This window comes from Diadema antillarum, unplaced genomic scaffold, assembly GCF_040938485.1.
Source record: "Diadema antillarum isolate AM-2024a unplaced genomic scaffold, OU_Dant_1.0 seq00001143_RagTag, whole genome shotgun sequence".
Classification (NCBI taxonomy): Eukaryota; Metazoa; Echinodermata; class Echinoidea; order Diadematoida; family Diadematidae; genus Diadema; species Diadema antillarum.
Window position 1 is genome coordinate 598,310 of NW_027271955.1, and position 24,107 is coordinate 622,416.

The 24,107-nt window shown below is 38.5% G+C and overlaps 1 protein-coding gene and 1 pseudogene across 1 annotated transcript; one reads left to right on the forward strand and one right to left on the reverse strand.

Annotated features, from left to right (window-relative positions):
• LOC139744162 (uncharacterized) overlaps nucleotides 1-5,129 on the forward strand; it is a 30,138-nt pseudogene extending 25,009 nt beyond the window's left edge.
• A 6,695-nt stretch (nucleotides 5,130-11,824) lies between these two features.
• Nucleotides 11,825-23,383, reverse strand: LOC139744169 (uncharacterized). The gene is made up of 5 exons (XM_071654623.1): nucleotides 23,163-23,383; nucleotides 22,237-22,392; nucleotides 20,644-20,817; nucleotides 13,102-13,173; nucleotides 11,825-12,674 (listed from the first exon to the last, which is right to left on the reverse strand). Exons 1-5 carry the CDS (start codon nucleotides 23,381-23,383, stop codon nucleotides 11,825-11,827), a joined length of 1,473 nt encoding a protein of 490 aa, XP_071510724.1.
• Nucleotides 23,384-24,107: the final 724 nt, after the last annotated feature.

Sequence of the window (24,107 nt, forward strand, 5' to 3'; positions counted from 1 at the left end):
CCTACAAATGTTTCCATTGTTTATCAGACCATTACAAAGCTGAAGGTATGAAAATAGTGTAATTATACATTCAGATGTGACCTCTTACCAAACCATCAACTTGAATTTCTATCTATCACGACATACTTCGTTATATGTCTTCGCAGTACTTTTGTTCCTGAACAGTCTAGAGATTTGCCTATTACCTGTATTTATGCTGTTGCCTACCTCTACAGAAAGATGTGAATGTAATGCTCCAAATTTGTTGCTCTTTAGTATCTACGAGAGCAGAATACTCAATGCAAGGAGGAGTCGCTCGCCACCCAGACGGGAGAGGCCTCCCTTACCAACACCCCATGAGAGGACCCCTCCAACGACGAGAACAAAACCGTCCTCCCTCTCACCCTCATCCCCATCCACCTCCCGTAACACCCCTCTCAGCAACAGTCCGCAGGCCCGGCAGCACGGCTCACCCAGCAGGCACGCACAGGGTGGACCCCACCATGCGAGTTCCCCCAGAGGGGTTGTCAAACCACTGGAAGCCAATGGAAGAATGGAAAATTATGAGGAAATTGTGCACACAGATGGGAAGGTGAGTTATAAAAACAGTGGAAAAATGTCACTTTGTACTGTCAATTATTACTCAGATGTCTTCATGGATATTGCTCAGTCCCACATGTTCATGATACATACTACTAAATTTTAGCAGAATACAATGATACAATTCACAATTGCAGGTCTCTTAAGTTGAGTTAGGTATGGCAAATGATTAATCAACTTCAAAATTTACCAGACCAAGAGATATGAGATAGTGTGGTTATTCTTCTAGTTCTTCTCTTTCTCCACCTTCTTCTTTGCTGTCTTCTTCTTTTTCTTCTTCTTCATCTTCTTCTTCTGCTTTTCTAATCATTATTGTAATTATTGATAATAGATATTCAATGAATATATTCACATTTTTGGAGAGTCGATATAAGTTTGGCACAGGCATTGCAAAGATTACTTGTTGAGGAATAATGAAATTTTTTTTTACCATTCTGTCAGGTTGAACAGATCAAAGCAGATGGCACGAGGGTTCTAGCGTTTGCCAACGGGACGACGAAAGAGATCAGTCCGGATGGCCGCTCCATCATCATCTCTTTCTTCAACGGTGACATGAAGCAGATCACGCCCGACCAGAGAGTGGTGAGTCCAGAAGCGAACCTCTGACTAGTCTGTGGTCCAGTCTGACCATTATGTGAGCTAGCTTGACCAGCGTGTTTATGATCCAGTCGTAATGATTGGTCTGTGGTCAAATTTTGCTTGTCTGTAGGATCAAATTTACCTCTCTGCAACCCAACTTAACTAGCCAGTGATGTAGCTTGACCTGTTTGTGATCCAATACAACATGTCTTCAGTAACATTTTGACCAGTTTCTGTTACAGTGTTGATAAGTGTGTGCTGCAATTTGGATAGTATAAACTATGAATCATTTCAGTGCATCATTTGTGTAGTGTCGACAGTTTTATTTCCTTCTGACTGTAAGTAATGTGCTATGATAATTTACAGGTGTATTCACTGCAGTATAATAAGATTATGTGTGGTCCCCATGTCATTGTCAAGTGTATGCTATAATTTTGATTCCTGATGATGTACTGTATACGCCAAATATTTCGCGAGGTTTTGATTTTCACGAATTTCGCGAGTCAGGTGCTATTCGCGAAGTTAAAGACACACAGAAATGTTTAGTCTGATCCCAATATGAATGTGATCTGCACATATACATTTCTCCGTTCCGTCACCTGTACTCCACAATCGCGAATTTAACCACTTGCGAAATTGTCAGGAAGTCTTTATTTGCGAAAAGTTAGGCTCGCTGAATATGTGGTGTATACAGTAATTGTCTTGTTCCTCTTTGCCTCTGTATTCACATTTGAACAGATCTTTGTTTAGTCATGGAAGAGAAGTACACGAGAAGATACATTTATGATGTCAAAAAGCATTTCCACCCCTGTCTTTTAAGGGTTTTGCGCCTTGCAGTACATACAGACAGTGGTTCATATTTAGAAATCACAAGAATTTCACGTTTTGAGTGCTAGTGTGAACCTGAAGTGATTTTTATAGTCTGTCAGTTAGAAGCAAAGGAGTGCTAACTCCACACTTTTGTACAGTTTCAAAACCCTTTAGCCCTTTTTACACTTGTGTTTCTTAACCCCGGACTTTCTCTGACCCAGGACTATCATTAGTCCTGTACCAATTTTTTCAGCTTTTTACACTGGCCAATTAGTCCCATACTATCTCTTGTCCGGGGCTAAGGAGAAAACTGCCCTTTTTACACTCATATTTCTTAGCCCCGGACTTTCCAAACTACATGAATATTCATGAATATGCACTGTACACGTACACGCACGCACCGGCAGCACTTGATTACCTCGTTTCTGATTGGTCAGTGGGGGTCGGACTTCGTCTCCGTCACTTAGCCCCGGATTATTTTTTCGTTCTGTTTACACTCACTTGCTTGGCACCGCCATTGCGGTGCTAACCCTGCTATTTTGCAGGGCCAGATAGTACCGGACTATCGATGGGGCTAGCCCACTTTGGCAAAAACAAGTGTAAACAGAAAGTGGGCTAAGGATAGTCCCGTACCAACGGTGGGGCTAAGCCCCCCCCCCCCCCCTTAGCCCCACCGTTGGTACGGGACTAAGCAAAAAATCTACAAATGTAAAAAACCCTTTTGTGGATATCAAACAAAGTTTTCTGCCTTTTTGTTTTATGTTGCTTCAGGTATACTACTATTCAGAGACCAAGACAACTCATACAACATATCCTGACGGCTTGGAAATCCTCCAATTTTCAAAGTAAGTGTGTACTTCTATAATTGAATAGGGACCTAAAGAGCTGATTAGACTTGTGTGAAATATTACCTTTGTTTTTTTTAGTCAACATCATTGACTTCACATCTATGTATAAGAAAAATTTATGACTTTAGTGGTTGGTCATGTTTTTTGTTTTGTTTTGTTTTGGTGGGGTTTTTTTCAGGTTGAATTAAGAAAACTTCAGTGCAGCTGTCTGTACATGATATCAATATTGCCGACGCCTTGGGATATGTCTGTGTGGTCAACCCAATGTGTCTCTCTCATATTTTTGCCAATGTGAGAGCTATATTTGAATATGCTTGTTTGTATTTGTTTATCTATTTATCTATCAATCATTTGTTTTGTTTGTTAGTTTTACTTGTATATCTATTGATTTGGTCATTCAGTCACTTATGTCATTTTGTGACTCATACATTCATTCATTTATCCATCTATTCACTCATATATGCATACATACATTCAATCACACATTAATTTATGCATTCAGTCATGCACTCATTCGTTCACACATCCATTCATTCTTACATCCATTTTACATTCATTCATTTTTCCATCCATCTATTCATCCGTCCATTCATTCACACATCCATTCATTCTTACATCCATTTTACATTCATGCATTCATGTTTCCATCTGTTCATACATTCATTCATTCATTCATTCATTCATACAATGTACATCCATTAATGCACTCGTACATTCATTCGTCCATCCATCCATTCATTCATTCATGTTACAACTTTCTTTCTATGTCTTCATAAAGCAATCAGACTGAGAAGCACTACCCAGATGACACCAGAAAGATTACATTCCCAGAGCAGACCATCAATTACCTTGAAAATTCATTCATATATCCACATATTCATTTATACATTCGTACATACATTAATCAATTAATTCATTCATTGATTCTGTCTTTCTTTCTTTCTTTCATTCATTCATTCATTCATTCATTCATTCATATTACAACATTCTCTCTATGTCTTCATAAAGCAACAGACTGAGAAGCACTACCCAGATGACACCAGAACGATTACATTCCCAGATCAGACCATCAAGTACCTTCGGAAATTCATTCATTCATCAACATATTTATTCATGCGTTCAAACATGCTTTAATACATTCATTTATTCATGAATTCATGAATTCATTCATATTACACTCTCTATGTGTTCATGAAGCAATCAGATTGAGAAGCACATCCCTGATGGCACCAAAGAGATCACGTTTCCAGACCAGACCATCAAATACCATTGAAATTATTTCATTCAACCACATATTCATTCATGCATTCAAACATGCATTAATTGATTAATTCATTCATTCATTCATATTACATTCTTTCTGTGTCTCCATGAAGCAATCAGACTGAGAAGCATTACCCGGATGGCACCAAAGAGATCACATTCCCAGACCAGACCATTAAGTACCTGTTCCCCAACGGCGGGGAGGAGAGCGTGTTTGCTGACGGCACTGTCCTGAGGGTAGAGGCCAGCGGTCATAGGGTCATGGAGTTTCCCAATGGCCAGAGAGAGATTCACACTGACCAGTACAAGGTTTGTGCAAACAAAAACAAAACAAAACAAAACAAAATAAAACAAATTCTATGCATCTCTGCACTCTTTGCCAGAGACGATAACTTGCAAGATGAACATTTTAGCTTTACTTACTGTTTGATTGATCATACGTTCAAGTCAGCTCACCAATGTACCCATGTGATTTGCGCACTTAAGTTCTTAGTACTCTTTCAGTCAGATTAAGGTTGATTTGTGTGTGTGTTTGTGTGTGTTCTGGCAAAGGGCTTCAATCAGGATATTGTAGTGTTTCACTCCATGCAACCGCGATACATCTCACACCCGTCTGTTCAGAGTATTTAAAACAAATGAAAAAGCACCCTCTTAGGGCCCTCGGGATACCCTAATGGCATATAATGCACTTGCCTGTTCTGCATATTTGGGACCTGTATGTCGGCAAAAGTGTCAGGAAAAAAAAAAATTGCAGGTCAGGCCAGTAATTGCAGACAATTATTGCCCAATAGAACAAGCATAACAAATGAGAAAATGATAATGCTGATCCTATTAGTATTTACCTTACATAATCATGTCTTCTAAATCTGGGTTTTTGATATTTCAGAGGCGAGAGTATCCCGACGGGACAGTGAAGACAGTTTACCCTGATGGAAGACAGGAAACACGTTACTCCAGTGGACGCCTCAGGATAAAGGACAAAGATGGTAACGTCATGTTGGACAAGAAATGTTAGCAAGAACTCTTCGATCTGCTTTAACCTTCTGGTCCATGGCCTGTCTGCGTATGAATACTTCACCAAGACATCATTGGATATTTATGCCATGTTTACAAGTGAAGTTCATGTGTTTGTGAATGAGCATGTGTCTGTCTGTCTGTCTATGTGTGTGTGTGTGTGTGTGTGTGTGTGTGTGTGTGTGTGTGTGTTTGGACTTTATGCAACTTTATAAGACACCAAAGAAATTGAAATGTTCAATTTAAAAGTGATTTTTAATTTATTTGGCTGTGTAACCCTGTGTAAACAGTCTCAGCATAAATTGCACCAAATTGTAGTGAGCTTTTGATATGATATACATGTATTATGAAAGGGCTTTTGGGACCAGTTTTCTTGTTTAATGTTTTGTCAGGGTATTTCTTTTTTTCGTTTTTACTACAGCGGAACCTTGTTAAAACAAGGTCAGATATTGCAAGATACCTGATATAACAAGATAAATTTGCAGGTCCCATTCCTTTTATATTCTTTTATATTTATACCTGATATAATGAAATACACAATATAAAGAGGGCATTTCAGCAGTCCCAAGCAACTCATTAGAATGAGGTTCCCCTGTATAACAGTACACTCTTTGTGTTTAAAATGTGCCATCACAGTACAAAGAAAAACATGATAAATCTACCTCAAGATAAATTTTTGACGATATGATCTCAGAAATGTAGTGAAATTGGTTGGACATTTTGTAACTTACTGAAACAAAATCAAAAACAAAAAATGAGTGACACAATACAATCAGAAGGCATTAGCAACATCTCTGTCATGGGGTGTGCATTGACTGAATGCCATATACTCTATAATGTAAGTGTTGCTGATTTAAAAGCTTTAGATGTATTCTATCCTTTAAAGTGGGAAGTAAATTTTGATGATGTGAGATGGTGGTTGTTGTTTTAGTTGTTGTTATGTATGTGTTCTTGTGTATGTGAGTGGGTGTTTATTGTATTTTAATTTCCAAATATTTTAATTTCATTCCTTGAAGGAGTTTGGAAAAGACTCAACACACAACTGTACAGAACAATGAAAATTGTCTCTGAAAATGCCTCATAAAGAGGAAGAGCAGTATTTGGTTTAAGACAGTTTCAAAATAAGTGCCTGTTTGTCACTTACTGCCTGCTTGCTTGCAATACTGATCTGAAATGCAAGCTTTTAAATTGCTATCCAAGTCAGCTCTCTCTGAGAGCATGAAGTACATGTAATTATTTGTTTTGTCCTTTGCAAAGTTACTCTATCAAGAGAAAGTTTATATTGTATGTATGTCAGCAATATACTGTGTTATATTCACTTTTCCATTTCATCTTTGTGATTTGATGAACATAAGACGATACCTGACTTTCAGCTATGAATCTTTGCCAACGATAGATTCACACTCAGTGTTGCTGAGCATGAACAGTTATAAGTGCAATAGTGGTAGATATGTTCAATTAATCTGCATTGTGTAACTTTGACCTTTTTTAGTTTTCTCTTATTCATTAAGAGGACATAAGAGGCATATGTGATAAAAGTCTGAAATAGGTCAGTACATTGTATTACATGCCCTAGAGTATTTTGTACAACTTTGTATATGTTGAGATATTATACTGGAATGTTTTGGTTGAGGACCTCTATGATTATTTTGTTTTTACAATGTTTGTGGGGAAGAAAATTTGGATAATCATAAAAGAAAATAATGCACCTTGCATTACCAATTTTTAAGTACATTATTTAAATCAATTCAGTCAAGGCTTGCAAAATTTGATGTGATTTCAACTGAGAATACTACCACAGTGGCAGATAGTCTGAGTTCTTCAGTGAGTGGTCTTGGGTTCAATACCCTTTTAATGCATACACCCCTGGGCATGTTTTCCACTACTCACAGTGTCTCTGCTTATTCATGGTGCTAAAATTGTCCCCTTTGAGAAATTATACTTCCATATATTGTAAGAAGGTTCTAATTCAGCTTTACTTGCCATCCTTGGTGGTTAAGCTCTTTCAGACTTCATTTTCTTACATAGGTCAAAGCTTTGAGTTTACTCATTAAGGTAAGTTTTCAGTTAAAGAAAAAATAAAAAAAAAATTGTGGTAAATGGTCAGTACAGTTTGCCATATGTCTCAGTCTTTGTCCTAAACTAGACAAAACAAGATGTGTGTACAATGTTTATGGTCACACACTGCAAAAAACTGATCTTATTAACCTACCTTTACATTGCAGTGAAATGTTATGAACAGATGTATTATATTAAAACAGTATTTATGCAAATTGCTTAAAACCGTTGTACATATATCAAATGCCTTGTTGTATTGGATTGACATCGAATTCCACGTAAATTATAATACTTCAGTCCAATGCTTTTGTGTGCCTGTATGTGTGATGTGCAGCTACTTGGATTATTAACAGATTATTAAAAAGATTTTTTGCATAATAATAGCAAAGTGATACTGTCTCATCCTGTCTCCTCTTTGATGAATTCTCGGCAGAAAGTCATATTTTATGTTTCAAGACGCATGTGAGCAGTATTCAAAAAGGTAGTCTACATCTAGTCCATGGATTGTGCAAATCAGTTGTGTAACTTCATTTGATACAACGTGTACGCCAACAGACATCCTATGATTAATACACGCCAAGTACTATACCTGTACCTGCCCTCGCTAAAGTGTGTTTAACCCTTCCTATGCCAATGAGTCAAATACATGTATGCACAAATTTCACACACATTCCTAAGCACAGGAAATTAAAGGACAAGTCCACCTTCATATACATGTGGATTGAGTGAAAGCAACAATGTTAGTAGAACACATCAGTGAAAGTTTCGGGAAAATCTAACGATTCGTTAAAAAGTTACGAATTTTTAAAGTATCTGTGCAGTCCCTGCTGGATGAGAAGACTACTACAGTGTGTGATGTCACATGCGTACAACAATATAAGGAAAATAAAAAGAGAATTTCACAAAACTTGACTTTTTGAATAAAGTGCACATTTCTTCGACTTGTTACTGACATATGTTTAGGGTAATATTATTTCCCCTGCCTTCTGAAAGAGGGAAGTCGAGTGTTCTTTTGTTATGCGAGAAAAATGGAAATATGTTGAATTTGCTTTATTCTTTCTCTATATCGTTGTACTCGTGTGACATCACAATCATCCAGCTGTGACTGAGTAGAAACTTCAAAAATTCATAACTTTTGAACGGATTGTCCGATTTTCCTCAAACTCTCACTGATGTGTTCTAATATTGCTGCATTTACTCAACCCACATGTCTATGAAGGTAAACTTGTCCTTTAATGTGGCGTGCAGAGAGTTAATTTATGGTTGCTTAGTGCATGCATTACTAGATTCAAACGATGGGTTTTTAGACTACCTTGGTGACTTTGCGCCTTTAGTGCTAGTTGAATCTAATTGGTATGTGATTATGTGTCCTTGACATTGTGTATTGATGTTCCCATATTTACATTCTGATATACAGTACATCCAATAATCGTTTTTTAGCACTCGCCGTACATTCGTTTGTTTGGTTTTTTTTTTTGTTTTTGTTTTTTTTGTTATTCATCAATGAATCTTGGAAACAATCTTTAAGGTATTTGTTAAATGGACCCCTATTTGAAAGTGCTTGATTTGAATGCTTTAATTAGTTACATCATTTTTCCAGGTGTTAATGAGTAAGTGTGTTGAAATGAATTGATTGATTTGTTGAAGTGCAAACAATGTCTCTTAAATTTCTTTCTCTAACATTGAACCCTTGATAGTTGGGTGTATGTGCATCATAGTATAGGACCTCAATAATTTGAGCTTGTATACTGTCAGTCACAGGTTGTTGGATGTGTGTGTGTGTGTGTGTGTGTGTGTGTGTGTGTGTGTGTGTGTGTGTGTGTGTGTTTTACACAATGGCACTGTAATTTAAGAACTATGTGAATTTCCTTTTTTCCCTAATATTCCCTAAATGTTCCATATTTCTTTTCTTTCTTTTTTCTTTTTTTTTTGTACACGATTACCCTTTGTTATCAGCACAAAAACCTTCATTATAGGGTCAACCCATAGACTGCAATATTCCCAGACACCCCCAGAAAAAGAGATTGCGCGTAGGCAATGCAATTCAAAACAAACAAACAAAAAAAAAAAGACTCAGTGTTGATAGCTCTCCGCGTTGACATAAGACAAAAACACCCACAAAGTTGGGCAGAGGGTTTGATATATGTACCATAGCTGTGTTAAAAGAATGCTGATCATCAAAATAAGTGTACAACCTTTACAAGGGCCGATGCATTTACAGACCCCTCTTGCCATACACCGTGTACACGTATGGAAAACACACTGCATGTCGGTTTCATTAATGTGTGAGAACCGCTTACCGTATTTCACGTAAAAAGCGGTATTTTAATCATGCTCTTTCGTGACTACACAGCGCCAAAACAATCGAATTCTGATATGGAAAATGCTTGAAAGGCGAAATGGACAATAAAATGGTGATATTTTATGGTGATGTATGAGTGAGTCAGAAAGTATTATTTCCATCACTGCCGTGAACTACAAGTACGAGTGTAGTGCCTCTAACAGTTACTAATTAGGAACACCTTGCACGTTTAGTAATAACCCTTGGAATGTGATCTGACTTGATACACAACCACAAGTCAGGACGGACAGTGGCAAGGAGTAATCAATAAATCAAATGCGTAAACGCATCCTCCTTTAAGAACGGTGTCGTTTTTTCAGCAATGATGAAAATTATTGTGCACAATGATAATTGATTCGGTTATTTACGGAATAGCAACGTCTGTGTTACATGAGATCATACGGTTTTCAAATGCCAACAATCATTTCAAGAGACCGCTGGTGTTGAATAAAGTTCCCACATTACAGAACAGATTCCTGCAGATTAAGTAATCGTCTTATAGTTGGGCAGCTAGACGTTGAGGAGGGAATTATTTCTCGAATTTACTGTGCATTGTTTTGATTTATATGATATGGATATTCCATACTCGGTGATTTCAGTTTTATGGCAACAAGTAACTACACATGCAAGATTCCCAATTGCTATTTGCAATTGAGGAATACGAACAGTATATTAAAAGACATGATTACAACAAAAACTACGCTGCACCGCTAAACACCTTAAGGTTTGAAGACCTAAACCAATTATAGGGCCGTGAAAACTATTGTAACTTTACAATTAATGGTAGCTCTGTAATCAATAGTAACCATCAGTGGTTCTTGGCTTTGATTGGCTATAGAAAATTAATGTTATGGTATTAACCATTGTTTACGGAGTTAAAGAACATTTAGCCATAGTTTTAATGCAACCGAGCCATCGCAAGATAAGTAAGATACTGGGAATCAGTAGCAGTCGTCAAAACTAACAAGTTCTTTCAAAGCTTTCGATTCACACGGCTTACTCTCATGGAAATATGATTTCATCTTCTTTCTTTCTTTCTTCCACAAGATACAGCAATTGCTTTGAAAGTTGCATTGTTTTGAAGGTGTTGATAAATTACAGATATGAATTGCGACTACATAATATTCAGACAAATCCACGAAGAGAAGGAATAGACTAAATCACCAGTGAGTTCCACAGAGTTGCAATAAAGAGTTACACCGTCGGATGATCTCAGAAACGAAATAACATAATTTAGTTCAATGCATTCATAACTACACAAGTAAGATTCACACAATCACTTTTCACTTATTGCACAAAATCTATTAATGATACATGTGTAATTATTATAGTAAATCAGAGCTGCTGTTTTGTGGCTATACTAAGGAGATCGCATTTCACTTCAATCACGTAAGGTTCATTCGATGTTCTGTCAAACCATTTCTAGTCCGGATGGAATGTGCATTTCATTTCAAAAGATTGAATTTTAGCTCTGCCCCATTTTTATCATCAAACTTTATTGTCCACGACTAAGACAACAGAATGTACAGTTCGCTGAATAATATTATCTTAAAGTTTCACTGCTATATTTGTGTTACAAAATCATTTGACGAAAAAAACGAACGCGGTTTGGCCCCATTGTCATACAACTGCATCACGTGTATAAACAAAGGCAAACTATAAACCTCCGGACAGTTGGGGGGGGGGGGGGTCTAGACTCTGTTATCGTTTTTCGTATTACATATTTTCCAGGAAGACAAGCTGGGATTAGTCACTCTCCACTATACGTGTAAAGTGATAATCATTCTTTGTCATTATCGTTATGAGGTAAAATGTTTGGAACTATAATTACGATGTTGCCTGGCCGTCGTCTAAAAATGTTTCCTGGCGAGAACAATATTGCACCATTCATCTTTAACTCCAGTATCTTTATTCTATTCCAGTGCACCATAACTTAATATCGGCCTTGATACAAGCCACTATATAAGGATATAGGCGGTGTGCCTTGATAAGGCTATGTTAAGCAATAGAAACACAAAAGTTGTGCATTGAATTGAGAGTGACGTGAAACTGCTGCACATATCGATACAGACGGAGGAACCCTTTCCACGAAAAAATGACTTCATTATCTCGGTGTTTAGCAGTCTCCGATGAGAACCACATTATATCTTTGAAGCTCTCGAAGAAATGATAATCGTAACAATGTACCACAATCCATCGAATTCATCTCACGGTACATTAACATCACTGGAGGTGACGGAACACTTTCTCCATGTTTCAATCATCCATAAAGGCATCTAATGCAAAGCATTTTATGTATAACGTGAACAAATTATTTTCTGTTCAGTTGTTTTCATGTTCCTTGACAAAGTGTTGAGTGTTTTCTTCCCGCTTTTAGAGCGTCTTCAAGTTTGATTTCTCCAACGTCACTTGCCCGAAACACTTTCATCTTAACTCGCTTGTCTTTCATCTGATCGGAAGATGGCGCTGTCTCCTTGATTTCTTTCTTTGATGCCGTCTCAGACGATGACCCTTGAGGTTTGCTATCACAATCCCGACATAGCATCGCGGAGAATGGTTTCTTTTCCGCGTCGCTCTCCTGTGACTTGTTGTGAGGGGCGTGGTAGAGCCTGGCTCTCTTTTTGCGCGCTCTGTCCACGTCCAATCGCGCCTTTTGCAGAAACAAGAGCATCGTTTTAGTCGCTTCCTCGGGATCCACCGACACCGCCATCCAGTTCGTCCCCGGCTTCGTCTTTTTGACTGGCGGCGCCTGCTGGCTTCGCGTTGACGAGGAAGATGATTCACGAGAAGGCGTGGTCGTGCTGGCTGTCGCCGCAGTGGTCGCATTTGTCGTTGCCGGGTTTCCGTCACACACTCCGAGCCGCTCTCGCATCGCTAGGCGACTCTGCGTCATGACCAGCTCCACTTTTTCGCTGGCGGTGTCCAGGTCCTTTCTCGTCTGGCGGGAATTAAGCGATCGTCTGCTGCTCGATGTCGTGGTGGCCGAGCGGCGCTTCTTGACCATCATAGGATCTCGAAAGACGTCCTGGCCAACGTGTCGCATGCTCTCGCACACGTTGTCGATGTTCGACGTACACATGGACTGCGCAGTCAGACCGGGGAGGCGCTTTACTTCGGATGGACGCCATCTTCGATCGGTTACCGTCAGGCTGGGATACGTTCCAGGCGGAGACCAAGTCGGTCTGAAGAAAAGGAAAAGGGCAAAATACAGTCTAAGAATTACGTTTTGTAACGTGACTCGATTTGGGGGGTTGTTGTTAAGGGCTACAATATTTGTGATGAGAAATTTCTGTTCTAAAGAAGTAAGGACGTTCATTATGCATTTCCCTAGAAAGGACAATTTCTATGAAAAAAAAATGGTTTTGCTTCAATCAACGCATCGTTTTATCATAATCAACACGAGCATTAATAAAAGACCATCCTTATTGCAATTATTTTTAGTACGGCACGATTTTGTTATCTTTATAATGACTATTCAGTTGCTTAGTTTGAATCAAATTCAAGTCACTACACATCAATTTAAATGTTGGGCAGCAAAGCGACTGCAGAAAATATGAATAAGAACGATCGAGAATCAACTTAAGCATTTCATTCTGTTTTCAGACATACCCGCTTGTTTCCGACTGTGTTTGCTGCTTCTTTTCGGCAATTAGAATACCTTGCAGAGCTTCGTACGCCTTCCTGCATAATGAAATGGAAAATATTTCCGTTGTCAGCATTATTATAAACATATACGTGATGAGTCACCTCGAAAGCCATTTATAATGTAGGGAATATATCTTTTTATTTTTAGGGGGGATGGGAGGGGTTATGACACATATCAACTTGTCAAATGCTAAGCTTCGAATTGATATATAACTTGTCCTATTTCATTACAAGGAAGCTATTCTAAAACGAATTAAAGGTTAGAAAACTATCAAGATTTGCATTAGTCGGCTTTACGCATTTTTCTTCCTTTGCGTATTTTTCCTCCTTTGCGTATTTTTCTTCCTTTTACGATCTCCGACTTATACGGGTAATGTGACGCACCACATTATGCTGAGTCGTATGACGATATTCAATACTACCGTATGTCCCCCCCCCCCCCCCCCCCCCCCTCATTGCCCACATCTTACAGAAAAAACCCATTCGATTTGCTTCAGTGGTCAAAGAGAAATGCGGAATTTTGTAGAGGATGTCGGGAATCTCTTCCCTCCAAGTTCTGTCAATTATTCACACACAAGATCATCGAAGTGCTAAACTTGGAAGAATCAGACTCATGACATGCTTTGCAACAATCCACATTTCTCTGTGATCCCTTAACCAAATCGAATGGGGATTTCTGCAAAATAGAGCTAAAATGTTATATTTTAAGACCCTGAAGTAACATTTAAAAAAATTAATCGTATTGGGTGTTATCAATGCGAAAATCTGATTGTAATTTTTGGGGGGACATACTGCAGTATGTCCCCCAAAAATTACAATCAGATTTTCGAATTGATAACACCCAATTATGATCGACCTGTCTGAGTGCTACTTCAGGATCTTAAAATATAACATCTTAGCTCTATTTTGCAGAAAACTTCATTCAATTTGGTTAAGCGGTCACAGAGAAATGTAGATTGTTGTATAACATGTCATGAGTCTGATTCTTCCAATTTTAGCAATTCAATGCTCTTGTGTGTGAATAATAGACAGAACTTGGAGGGAAGAGATTCCCGACATCCTCTACAAAATTCCTCATTTCTCTTTGACCACTGAAGCAAATCGAATGGGGTTTTCTGTAAGATGTGGGCAATGAGTTATAGTTTCATACCCTGAATTTGTATTTAGATTGAATCACTATTTTTAAAGATATCATTGCGGAAGGTCCCGTTGTATTTGTTTGTTGTTGTTGTTGTTGTTGTTTTTTTTTTTGGGGGGGGGGGACATATTGTACAACGCATTCAAATTATAACAGAATATCATCACATTACTCGTGTGGTCTCAAACTTCACGGCGATTGTCTTACATAATCATTTAATCTCTAAACCAAGAATGATCATATTTTTGGTCAGTGATACGAAAATATCAGAAGAGACGACGAGCTATACCATGGGTGTGGCAACACTTTCACATCAGTGAACGACACAAATCTTGTCATCCAAGCACTTTGACCATCTATCTTGACTCATAAGAATATATTCAAACCTTGATAATGACTAAAATCAACAAGCCCGCGAAGAACTTCCCCCTCCACAAACTCAAATCATGACTATTCCAGTTAAGAAAGTTGTGTCCATGTCGGCGATGCATAATATCGTGTTTGTTTGTTTGTTTGTTTGTTGTTTTTTTCTGAAAGAATTTCATGGTCAGTCTTGCAGGAATGTATATTCAATTCCAAGTCATTAGTCATTTTCTATAGCTGTGGGTTTTTTTTTATACACAAGAGCATCGGAACGTATAAAATTGAAAGTACAAATTGAGACACTTTGGTCGGTTTATCATCTGTATCTTTAAGTCTCTGAGAGCAGAAAATGAGCAATTTTGCTAGTTTTCTGTTTTACAGAGATATGACGACAAATGCATGATAACGGCAGTGACATCCCTGGAGCGCATTCCCTTCGAAGCAACAAGAACGTGAAAAGGAAAGCACATTTTCAGATACTTTCGTCATTTCATCTGTATCTTCGAGTCTTTGACAGAAAACAAGAAACAACAGTTCCATAGTTTCTGAAAATTGCATGAGTTATGAAAGACAAAGTGAAGATAGAGGGAGCAATGACATCCTTGAAGTGCATTCCGTTCTTTTACCCCCAACTAAGAATTGCAATGTCAAGCCAGTATCGATCTGTTTGTAACTCAAGTTTACATACACCAGCCGGTGGCACAAGTCATACCAGCCTTTAGCTTCATCTTGAACCGCGTTCTAATCCCACGTGGTAAAATGTGTTACCACAATGTTTACATCTATCATTATAATTATTGTAAGGACGATGTGTACTGGTTTTGTTGTTGTCTTGAAATTCGATTCACAACTGACGCAGAGTTGATGCAAGAGGCCACTGAGGTGTGAGCTGAAATTGACTAGAACAAAGTCTTCTTCGTGTGCAATCAATGCACGTTTGCTTTCCCCGTCTGTAAACTACCGATCCCCAACTGTTTCGCTATTCAAACAGAATAAATCGATATATTTGATTTGCACGGATTTCAGACCTACGATGACCCTCGCATATTTCCCTTGGTTACAAACACATCGTCCCATTCTACTCTCGCATTGCCGCATACCTGGGCAGCGACTGCTGATAGCGGCAGTCGATCTCTCACCCTTTCGTATCTTACACAGAATAAAGGTGATTTTAGCTCCAAAAGATTGTAACATTATTCGGGATGCGATGTGTCTGTATAGCAAAGAATTCATACAAGTGTTCTCGGCGAAGGCCGCAGGTAAAGAACAGATTTAACGGGGCATGATTTTCTGCGTGCCGGCCGTTGTATATAGAGCTTCCAATGAAATACGTAGAGGAACTCGAAAAGTGTAGTTACAAGCATTCCGTCTAACGTAAATGGTAGCCGGTTTTCAGTGCCTGTTCGCAACAAGGGGATGGCGGCAGCAGTTATGCTAACGGGGGCAACGAGCTTAACGCATGTTGCGTAATTTTTAGACGAGCACAATATTGTATAGTCGCCAAAGATCGCAGTGAAGATGCGGCTGTTGTATTCATAATGTTGTAAAAGTCATTTTGTTCACTCGAATGATTATAATGATAAATTCCAGACGTTAGATCACACTTTCTATCACCTCGTACACAATAGTCATTCTAGCCCTATTAAGCATTCCCAATACTTCTCGAAAAGTTATTAGACAAATAAGTGCAGTGGCATTATCTATCTATCTCTCTCTCTCTCCCTAAAAAGAAAGACAATATCGGTATTTATTTGGTATCATAATAATAAAATGAATCATAAAATCATATGCTACATCTGTGGGTAAATACTAATATCAATCAATCTATAATCATACGTCTTGTGAGTGCTGCGTATTGCATTTTTGTTTTTCGTTATACCCTGGCTACTTATATCGAAGTCTGTCAACAACAAATGATTAAGTTATACTTTGTGATATAGGCTCGTGATAAATTGCGATCCATCATCTATAATATAGGAAGAGGAACAACTCCATCATCAGCTCCATTCACGATTAAGAACTCATACTCGCATCTACGTGTATATACTATGTTTGCTGAGAATCTGCAATCTTTGGTGGGGGATTAAATGATTATTCCCCCCTTTTGTTTTACTACCTAACAATTTACGCGCATTATATAAGATGAAGAATGTTAAACATTGCTTGCCCTCATAATATCAATAAAAAAGAAAAGGGGCGAGACTGAAATCAGACTAATCCACATGTAGTGTTTCCATGGTAACGGCTATTTACGTTTGCACGACGCCACGCGCGAATCTATTATCCATGTAAAATTAGTGAGAGAGACACGTCCGTGTGACCATATTCTTTTCGTGTTCGTGTCTATATTTGGTTTAGCAATCAGGCGCCGTACGACCGCTTTGACAAGCACGTGATACACGATTTCTCACCACAAATAGCCCCTATCACCTGCTCTGGTTTCCTGAATCCAAAGCTCCGCCGACAACGTTACAAAATCAAAGTATAATCGTGTGTTGAGATAATAGTCTATATGCACCCATTCTAAATACGCTTCAGTCGCCCAGCTTTACAACCCTATTATTCGTTTTTGTTCTTCAAAAAAATATCATTTCATTACCTCAGAGAACAGTATTTTTATCGACAGTATTTTATTGTATTGGATAGATATCCTGTTTCTTGTGCATAAGATAGAATGCTGCCATAAAGAAAGAGCCATAGGCGGGAAAGGGACCATAAAAACGGATTGCGTGGTCTAGAATACAAGTTTGTAAAGCCATTTTATACTTTAAGTCTTTCATACCCAGAAAAATCATGACCGCCTTATCATACTCTTGTCGGCGTTGTTTTGTTTGTTTGTTTGTTTGTTTGTTTTTGTTTTTTTGTAACACGTTCATCATTTTCCTGTGGGTTTTTTTTTTCACGACCGACGCTTTGAATTATCTATGATGTAGCTCGAGCGTGCATGCCATTTTTTTCCAAGACCGGCATTGTCCTATAGATTATTGATCTGCACGGCTCCTCTCATGCGAACCTGCTTTGTTTTGTTTTGCTTTGCTTTGCCTTGCTATGATTTTTTTTTTCTGTAGTAATTTGCGATTGTGCGCGAATCATAATGCCTTACCACACATCACAGTCAGATGCCACGTGTTGTCCAGTGCTACATATCTTATGCCATTAACTGATAGAAATTCTAATGAACATTCGCGGAATACCTCAGGGAGATAAAGCAAAACTTTTTTTAAAGTGAACCCATTGCATAGAACAGAGTAGATTTGATTTAAAGTTATAAAATCACATCAAAATTTCAAATTACCCAGATGAAATTCCTCCACTGTTGTTGTTTGCTTGTTTGATTGCTTGTTTTCACACTATAAGCAGCTCTAAAACAAAAATTATGTTTGGTTACACTGGCATGTCCATTAGTGTATTCAATATCGACTGTAGAAACGGTATTTGCCCAATTAAATGATACATAACAAAATCTGAGTCTATTTATCTCTTCGTATATATACCTTTAAGAAAGTATACATAACTTTCGTTATATGCCCGTCTGTCAATCTGACTGTTCATCTATCTCATTTAATAATTTTGTCTCTTTCTGTAGTTTTCTTTATATGTTTCTCTATTCCTGTGCCAGTGCATGTATTTGTCTGGAAGTCTATCTGTGTGTTCCACTTTGTTTGCTTATTCCTTTTACTTTCACACCAGACCATTCGACAGTCGTGATATTTCTCTCTTCTCAAAGCTTCGCAATGATTGCACGGTAAAAACACCTGCGGTTCAATGGAAAGTAGAGTTTTATCGATGGAAGACCAATGGGAGCATACAGCAAATAAACAGAATACAAAACCTCGTGCCAAATTGGACATCCTTTCAGAAGCATCCTATTCTGTCACATATTTACTGAATGGATAGTTCTCACATAAAAAGGGAGTTTTTTTTTTTTTTTTGGTTTTTTTTTGGGGGGGGTGATAGAGTGGCCTTTTCGCACGGCGACAACTGTTCATGGTTCTTCATACATCCCGATTTAATCCTAGCAATTAGGAAGGCTGCATCAAGCGTGTTGTGTAAATAATACGAAGATTTTTTTTTTCTTGTGAGTACATAAGAAGACGTCATACAAACTCGTTTTCTTAATCGAAAAGGCATTAGATTTGTACTTGTCGTAGCGAGGTTTGATCCCCCTTTTTTCATAGTGAGGGATCTGGATGCCATGGATCTACTGCTTCGTTCACATTTATGGTAGGGTTATATTGCACACCTTTCTAATAGCACTACACGAAATGTTTTATCTCTCAACAGCATGTTTCAACCAATTACATTCTGAATGATTGCTTCAACTTTAGCCGCACCCTCTCAACTCACATCATCATGAATTGTATACTAAATCCCGAATCAGATTACAGTGTTACAGACAGTCCCAAAAACGAGCACTAAAAGAGGAATTGTATGTATTCAATTAGTCTTTGATCTTGTTTTTTGATTCAGAAGTGGAGCTGAACAAAAATACTGCACGTTTTAAAAAAACCAAGAGGAGCATTACCTAAAGATATTTTCACTGTAAAACAAAGATTTTTTCTCTTACTTTCTTTATAAAGAGAACTAATTTCAATGCATCGAGTCCTTTATATGTTCTCAAGGACTTCTGACATCTTTCAAGCAATTCGAGAAATCAACTGTAAAAGTACAATTTTCAAATGTTCTTAGAAGAAAGAACAATCTGAAAAAAAAAAAAGATGTTCCATGCATTTCTCGCCGGCAAGTTTTGGGTGGCTCTCTCTCTCTCTCTCTTCGCTTATAAACTTCTTATCATGATGTATGATTGCAAGTCATGTAATGTCATGCTTGACGTTTCCCTTGCGCTCTTTCACCTTCAAAACATTATTTTAGTATATGCATACTTTTTTGTTTTGTTTTTTAGCCAGGTTACCATGTCATGGTTTGTTCTGAACCCCCTCCCCGAACAACGACAACAACATCACGGAGACGCCTCAGATAATGTTACGATAACCAATAGTAACGTAACGTAACGAAGAAAAAAATAATAAGACCCATTATCATACATTGCTGTTAAATGCCAGTACACTCAAAGGTGAAGTTTGTTTGACTCGCGGTATAATTAGACCAAATTGATCCAACCTTCATCTTGTATAGAGTCAGTGACAGTATGTTCGTCCATACATGTACCGGGATGGGTACGTAAGTGATAGCAAACACATTGTCTGAAACAAAACACCGATCTCTAAAAAACATCGCCGGCGGACAAGCCCACTTGTTCTCCCCTAATCCCCGCTCCTCTCACCACGACACATCTTTTGTCGAGAGATTTGTCGCTTAATTGTCAGCATCTCCCCTCCCATAGTTTCTTAAATGCGAGTAAAGAGGATTTCAGCCAGCTTGAAACCTGCCGTGATAGCAACACGATTAGTATGTGGTTACAGCTCTCATAACAGCCCCATATAACACCAGGAAACCAGAGGAAGCACCGAGAGTATACACGCAACGGTATAGGAAGAGAGATGCCGACCAACTGGCTTATAGACTGAATCTCCACAACTTTGCAAGCGTCCTGCTATCCCAGGAAAAAATGCTAGATTCGCTGGTTTCTTTCTTATGCAAAACAAAACATGACAACCTTTCCTTTTGTGGGCATATACCTCCTCAGGCCGTGCATAGTAACTACCTTAGATACGGTGATAATGTATTAGAAAAAAAGTGCATGCACTCTACTACATACAGTGCATTGCAAAGGCATTTAGTTACAAATATCCCGACTGCATGTTTAAGTCTAATGTCGATGGTGAAGTATGAAATTGATCATCTGTTTTAACAACTTTAACTATTCATGACATGTTGATACTCGTTGGGATATCATATCAATGTTTCTCAAATCCTGTCGTAAGATTGTATTGACATGTTTTATCCAAATGATGATTGAAGGAAGTTACATTTATGACATCACAATCACATCTCTAGGATAAGAATGTGATGTCATTGTACCATCACCATGAAACATAGCTCACCTGAATGGCGCCGTTTTGAACACGTAAGGATCCGGAAGATTTTCCCCAAGAGTAAGATCTTCCGGGTCACTACTTCCGTCAAATCCGACCAGCTTCTGTACGTGTTTCTCCCTGTATTCCGTCATGTATTGGCTCGTATCCTCATAAAACTTAAAAGGCTGACTCTCCTTGTTGCTGTTCTTACCACTATTTGAAATATTAGTAGAAAGAAAAATGGAACAGTGCAGACGTTTACTAAATTTGAACATTCTGTAACGCAAATAACACATGACGAGAAGGACTACGTCAAGGTAGGCCTATCACGTAATTAAGTCATAATGGCTTTCAAATAGCAACCGCCCATTAGCCTTCCCCACTTAATGATCGCTGCCATGGCAACTGATGATAATATGCTAGTTCAAATAATATCGAAAATTGTTATGCAGCTGTGACCGTCCGCTTAATATAGATTTGTCAGGTATATATAGGGGCTTCTATATGCAACGTGGAAGGCTGGATTTGCAAACAATGATAGAATGCTTGAATTATGGTGGGAAAGAAAATGAGACTCAATTGTTGAGGGTCCTTATATTATGGAATACAATCATAATTTTGTGAAAATGTTTAAAGAAAATAGTAGTGATAGAAGAAGTAGATCATAATGATTTAATTATTTCCTCGCATACAAAGGTATTCCACTTGCTTTCACCAATAGCACTGACCTCCTATACGTTATAATTTTATGGATCAATAACAGAAAGCAAAAAAGGGGGAATATTTATGCTTCCTTTGTTCGTAACCTCGCCGAGATCATCACAATAACTGACAAAGGGGCGTGTCAAGTGCAACTCCATCGAACCAAATCATATTTACTCATTTGACCAACAGTAATTTGAGATGACCTACCAGATAACTAAGTATATAATCAAGGATGAGTGTAAACGAAACAGGGTTCATGCAAACTTCGTGTATTATACTTGATAGAATACACACAAGCGCGGAAACTATGATGAAATATGCAGCAACCTTTATTTTGTTCATACATTTCTCACACCAACCAAATAACCACACGCTTCTATTATGTGCAACATATTTATAGATTTATCCTGGAGGGAGTGGGACAGTTGGGTTTACAAGATACCCACAAAGTATTTGAAAGGATATTGAAAACGTCTTTTCAATAAAATTTGGAAAAGAGTGAAAAACATACACCAAGACAATAAATTAGGCTATAATATAAGGGACGACGTAGTTGATTAAACATAAAGACAATACTGCCTACTTTTCAAGAATTGTGTATAAAATTATGTGATATAATGTATCGTCAACTATACATTAAATAGTAGTTATAATTTACAGAATTTGAATGTTCTTGTGCATTATACTTTAACCCGCGTCTGTTGTATGTCTTTACAAGTCAATTAAACAAATAGAGACAAAGAAATGGACGTCAGAAGCATGTGAAGAAACAAGAAAACGGGCGAATGATGCCGACCCCTCGGGTATCGCACCAGGTGAGTAGCAATAGTCAGCAAGGGATATGAAAAATAAAATGAAATAAAATTCTCTGTGTCATTGCTGCAAGGAATATTGTGGATGTGGTCCTTTCGATACCTTTCTGACATGCACTCGGAGATATTCGGGGCGGTTCGGTCGGACTTCCGTCGACTGACTGGTTTGGCCGCCGTTCGACCACCGTGCTTCTTGGTCAAATCCTCGGCTGTCCATTCGTTGAACCCGATGTCGAGCAGACCAGCAATAGACGGCAATCTGTTACAAGACAAATATATTAGTTGCTTTATGACCACACACTGTTAAAGAGGGTTATACAATATGTTAGTTTTTTCTCTTGGTCCTTGCATAGTATTTCAGGGCACCCCTTTTGGTATAGAAACCGTAGATCGCAACGTGAAAACTAAAACAAATTATATGAAACTGCGTAGGATACGCTCTTATTAGATAATTAACACGTTCCTAATTGAGAATGTATTATTTTGACTGATTCTTGTGAGGTGTAAAGTCGTCCACAAAACTAGTAGACGCAACATGGAAAATCAGCTGTAATCCCACACAATCGAGTTTGCTTTGGAGGATAGGATTTTAACTATCAAATAGCACAACATTTGGCACCGTTAAAATGTTTCGTCTACTAGTATACTGTATTGCAGAAACTCACTCTAATATCCTGACACTCTCATCAAATTTAACTACACTTTGCCTCATGAACAGTGCACATAATGCCTTTTCTATCCGGGATAGCCGTTTTGCTCCAGTGTCGCCACTGCTTTACAATATCCTACCAGTGGGCCTTCCTTTATATCATTATCCTATAGTGTTGCCTTGCATTTCCAGGTAGGCTTTACTATACCCATTAAACATCCCGGTCGACTAGGACACGCAACAACGTTAGGCACCAACATTGACGGGATTCGAACTCAGAATTAAACGTCAAGGTGTCTTTTTTTCACACTGACACAGCCCCCCTTGAAAAAAAAAAGATGATAATTTACATGTATCACAAACAAAGCAGTCTTCCATACCTTGACGCTTTAGATTTAGTGCCTCCCGACTTCCCTCTCGACGTCCGTCTCGACGACGAGGTCGATGCGGTGGACGGTGCAGGTGGTGGAGGAGGCGGTGGCATGGTGAGTCGCTCACAGATGCAACGATCATTGGGTTGTTCAAGTCGTTCCGTGTCGAAGAACGGAACGAAAGAGCAGTTTTTGAAACAGCGGTAGACATTCTTCCCAACCAAGGTCATGCTGGTGACGAAGTCCTCGATGACGACGAGTAAAGCTATCGTTGACTGGCTTCGTTATCGGCGACATGAGGCTTGCTTTTGAACGACGTGTTGACAATGGCGAGGGTAATACATTAGTGGCTTTCAGTGTTTGTTGCAGGCGATATCTAGTTCGTTTTCTTTGCTCTTTTTTATACAAATCGATTTGTCTAGCTACAAAGTATGAAATATTCAATGCATTGTCTGTAGATCTAGCGGCAATGATAAACAGGGTTCCGACGGATATGTTTCTCCAAGATTTGGCACCACATGCATACATCTATTCAAATAAACATAACCTGGTCGTCGCATTTCTGTCGAAGTCATTATTTTCTCTTTTTTCAGATCGGAACGTCAGTTTGGTTTACAAGAGGTGTGAAACAAGAGGGCTTAAAAGATGATGGAGTAACTGATGACATGGCAACTGAGATACGAATTTCCCTTTCCGTTGCGGAACATTCATCTACTTTATACTCACGTCCACCTGTTGCTTAGTAAAAGTCCAGAGGAAGCAACAGTCGGCTTCCATGAAAATGTCCCAAAATGCAACTATAGCCAGGGACGGTCCAACCGACTTCCTAATAGCAACTCAGTTGCTGTCTTCAGTGGATTCGTTAAACGGAGCAACGCTTTAGCAACGTGTTGAATGGACGAAGTTGAGTGCGCAGTATAGGCCTTTACGTTGTCCACACGACGCCAAAACCAC

Excerpts from the sequence above, each read along its gene's own strand:
- LOC139744169 (XM_071654623.1), bottom strand. The coding sequence starts at position 23,383 with ATGACCTTGGTTGGGAAGAATGTCTACCGCTGTTTCAAAAACTGCTCT. Across the intron at positions 13,174-20,643 it reads TTCAAAACGGCGCCATTCAG|GAAGGCGTACGAAGCTCTGC; the intron begins GTGAGCTATGTT and ends TTCATTATGCAG. Across the intron at positions 12,675-13,101 it reads ACACAGTCGGAAACAAGCGG|ACCGACTTGGTCTCCGCCTG; the intron begins GTATGTCTGAAA and ends CCTTTTCTTCAG.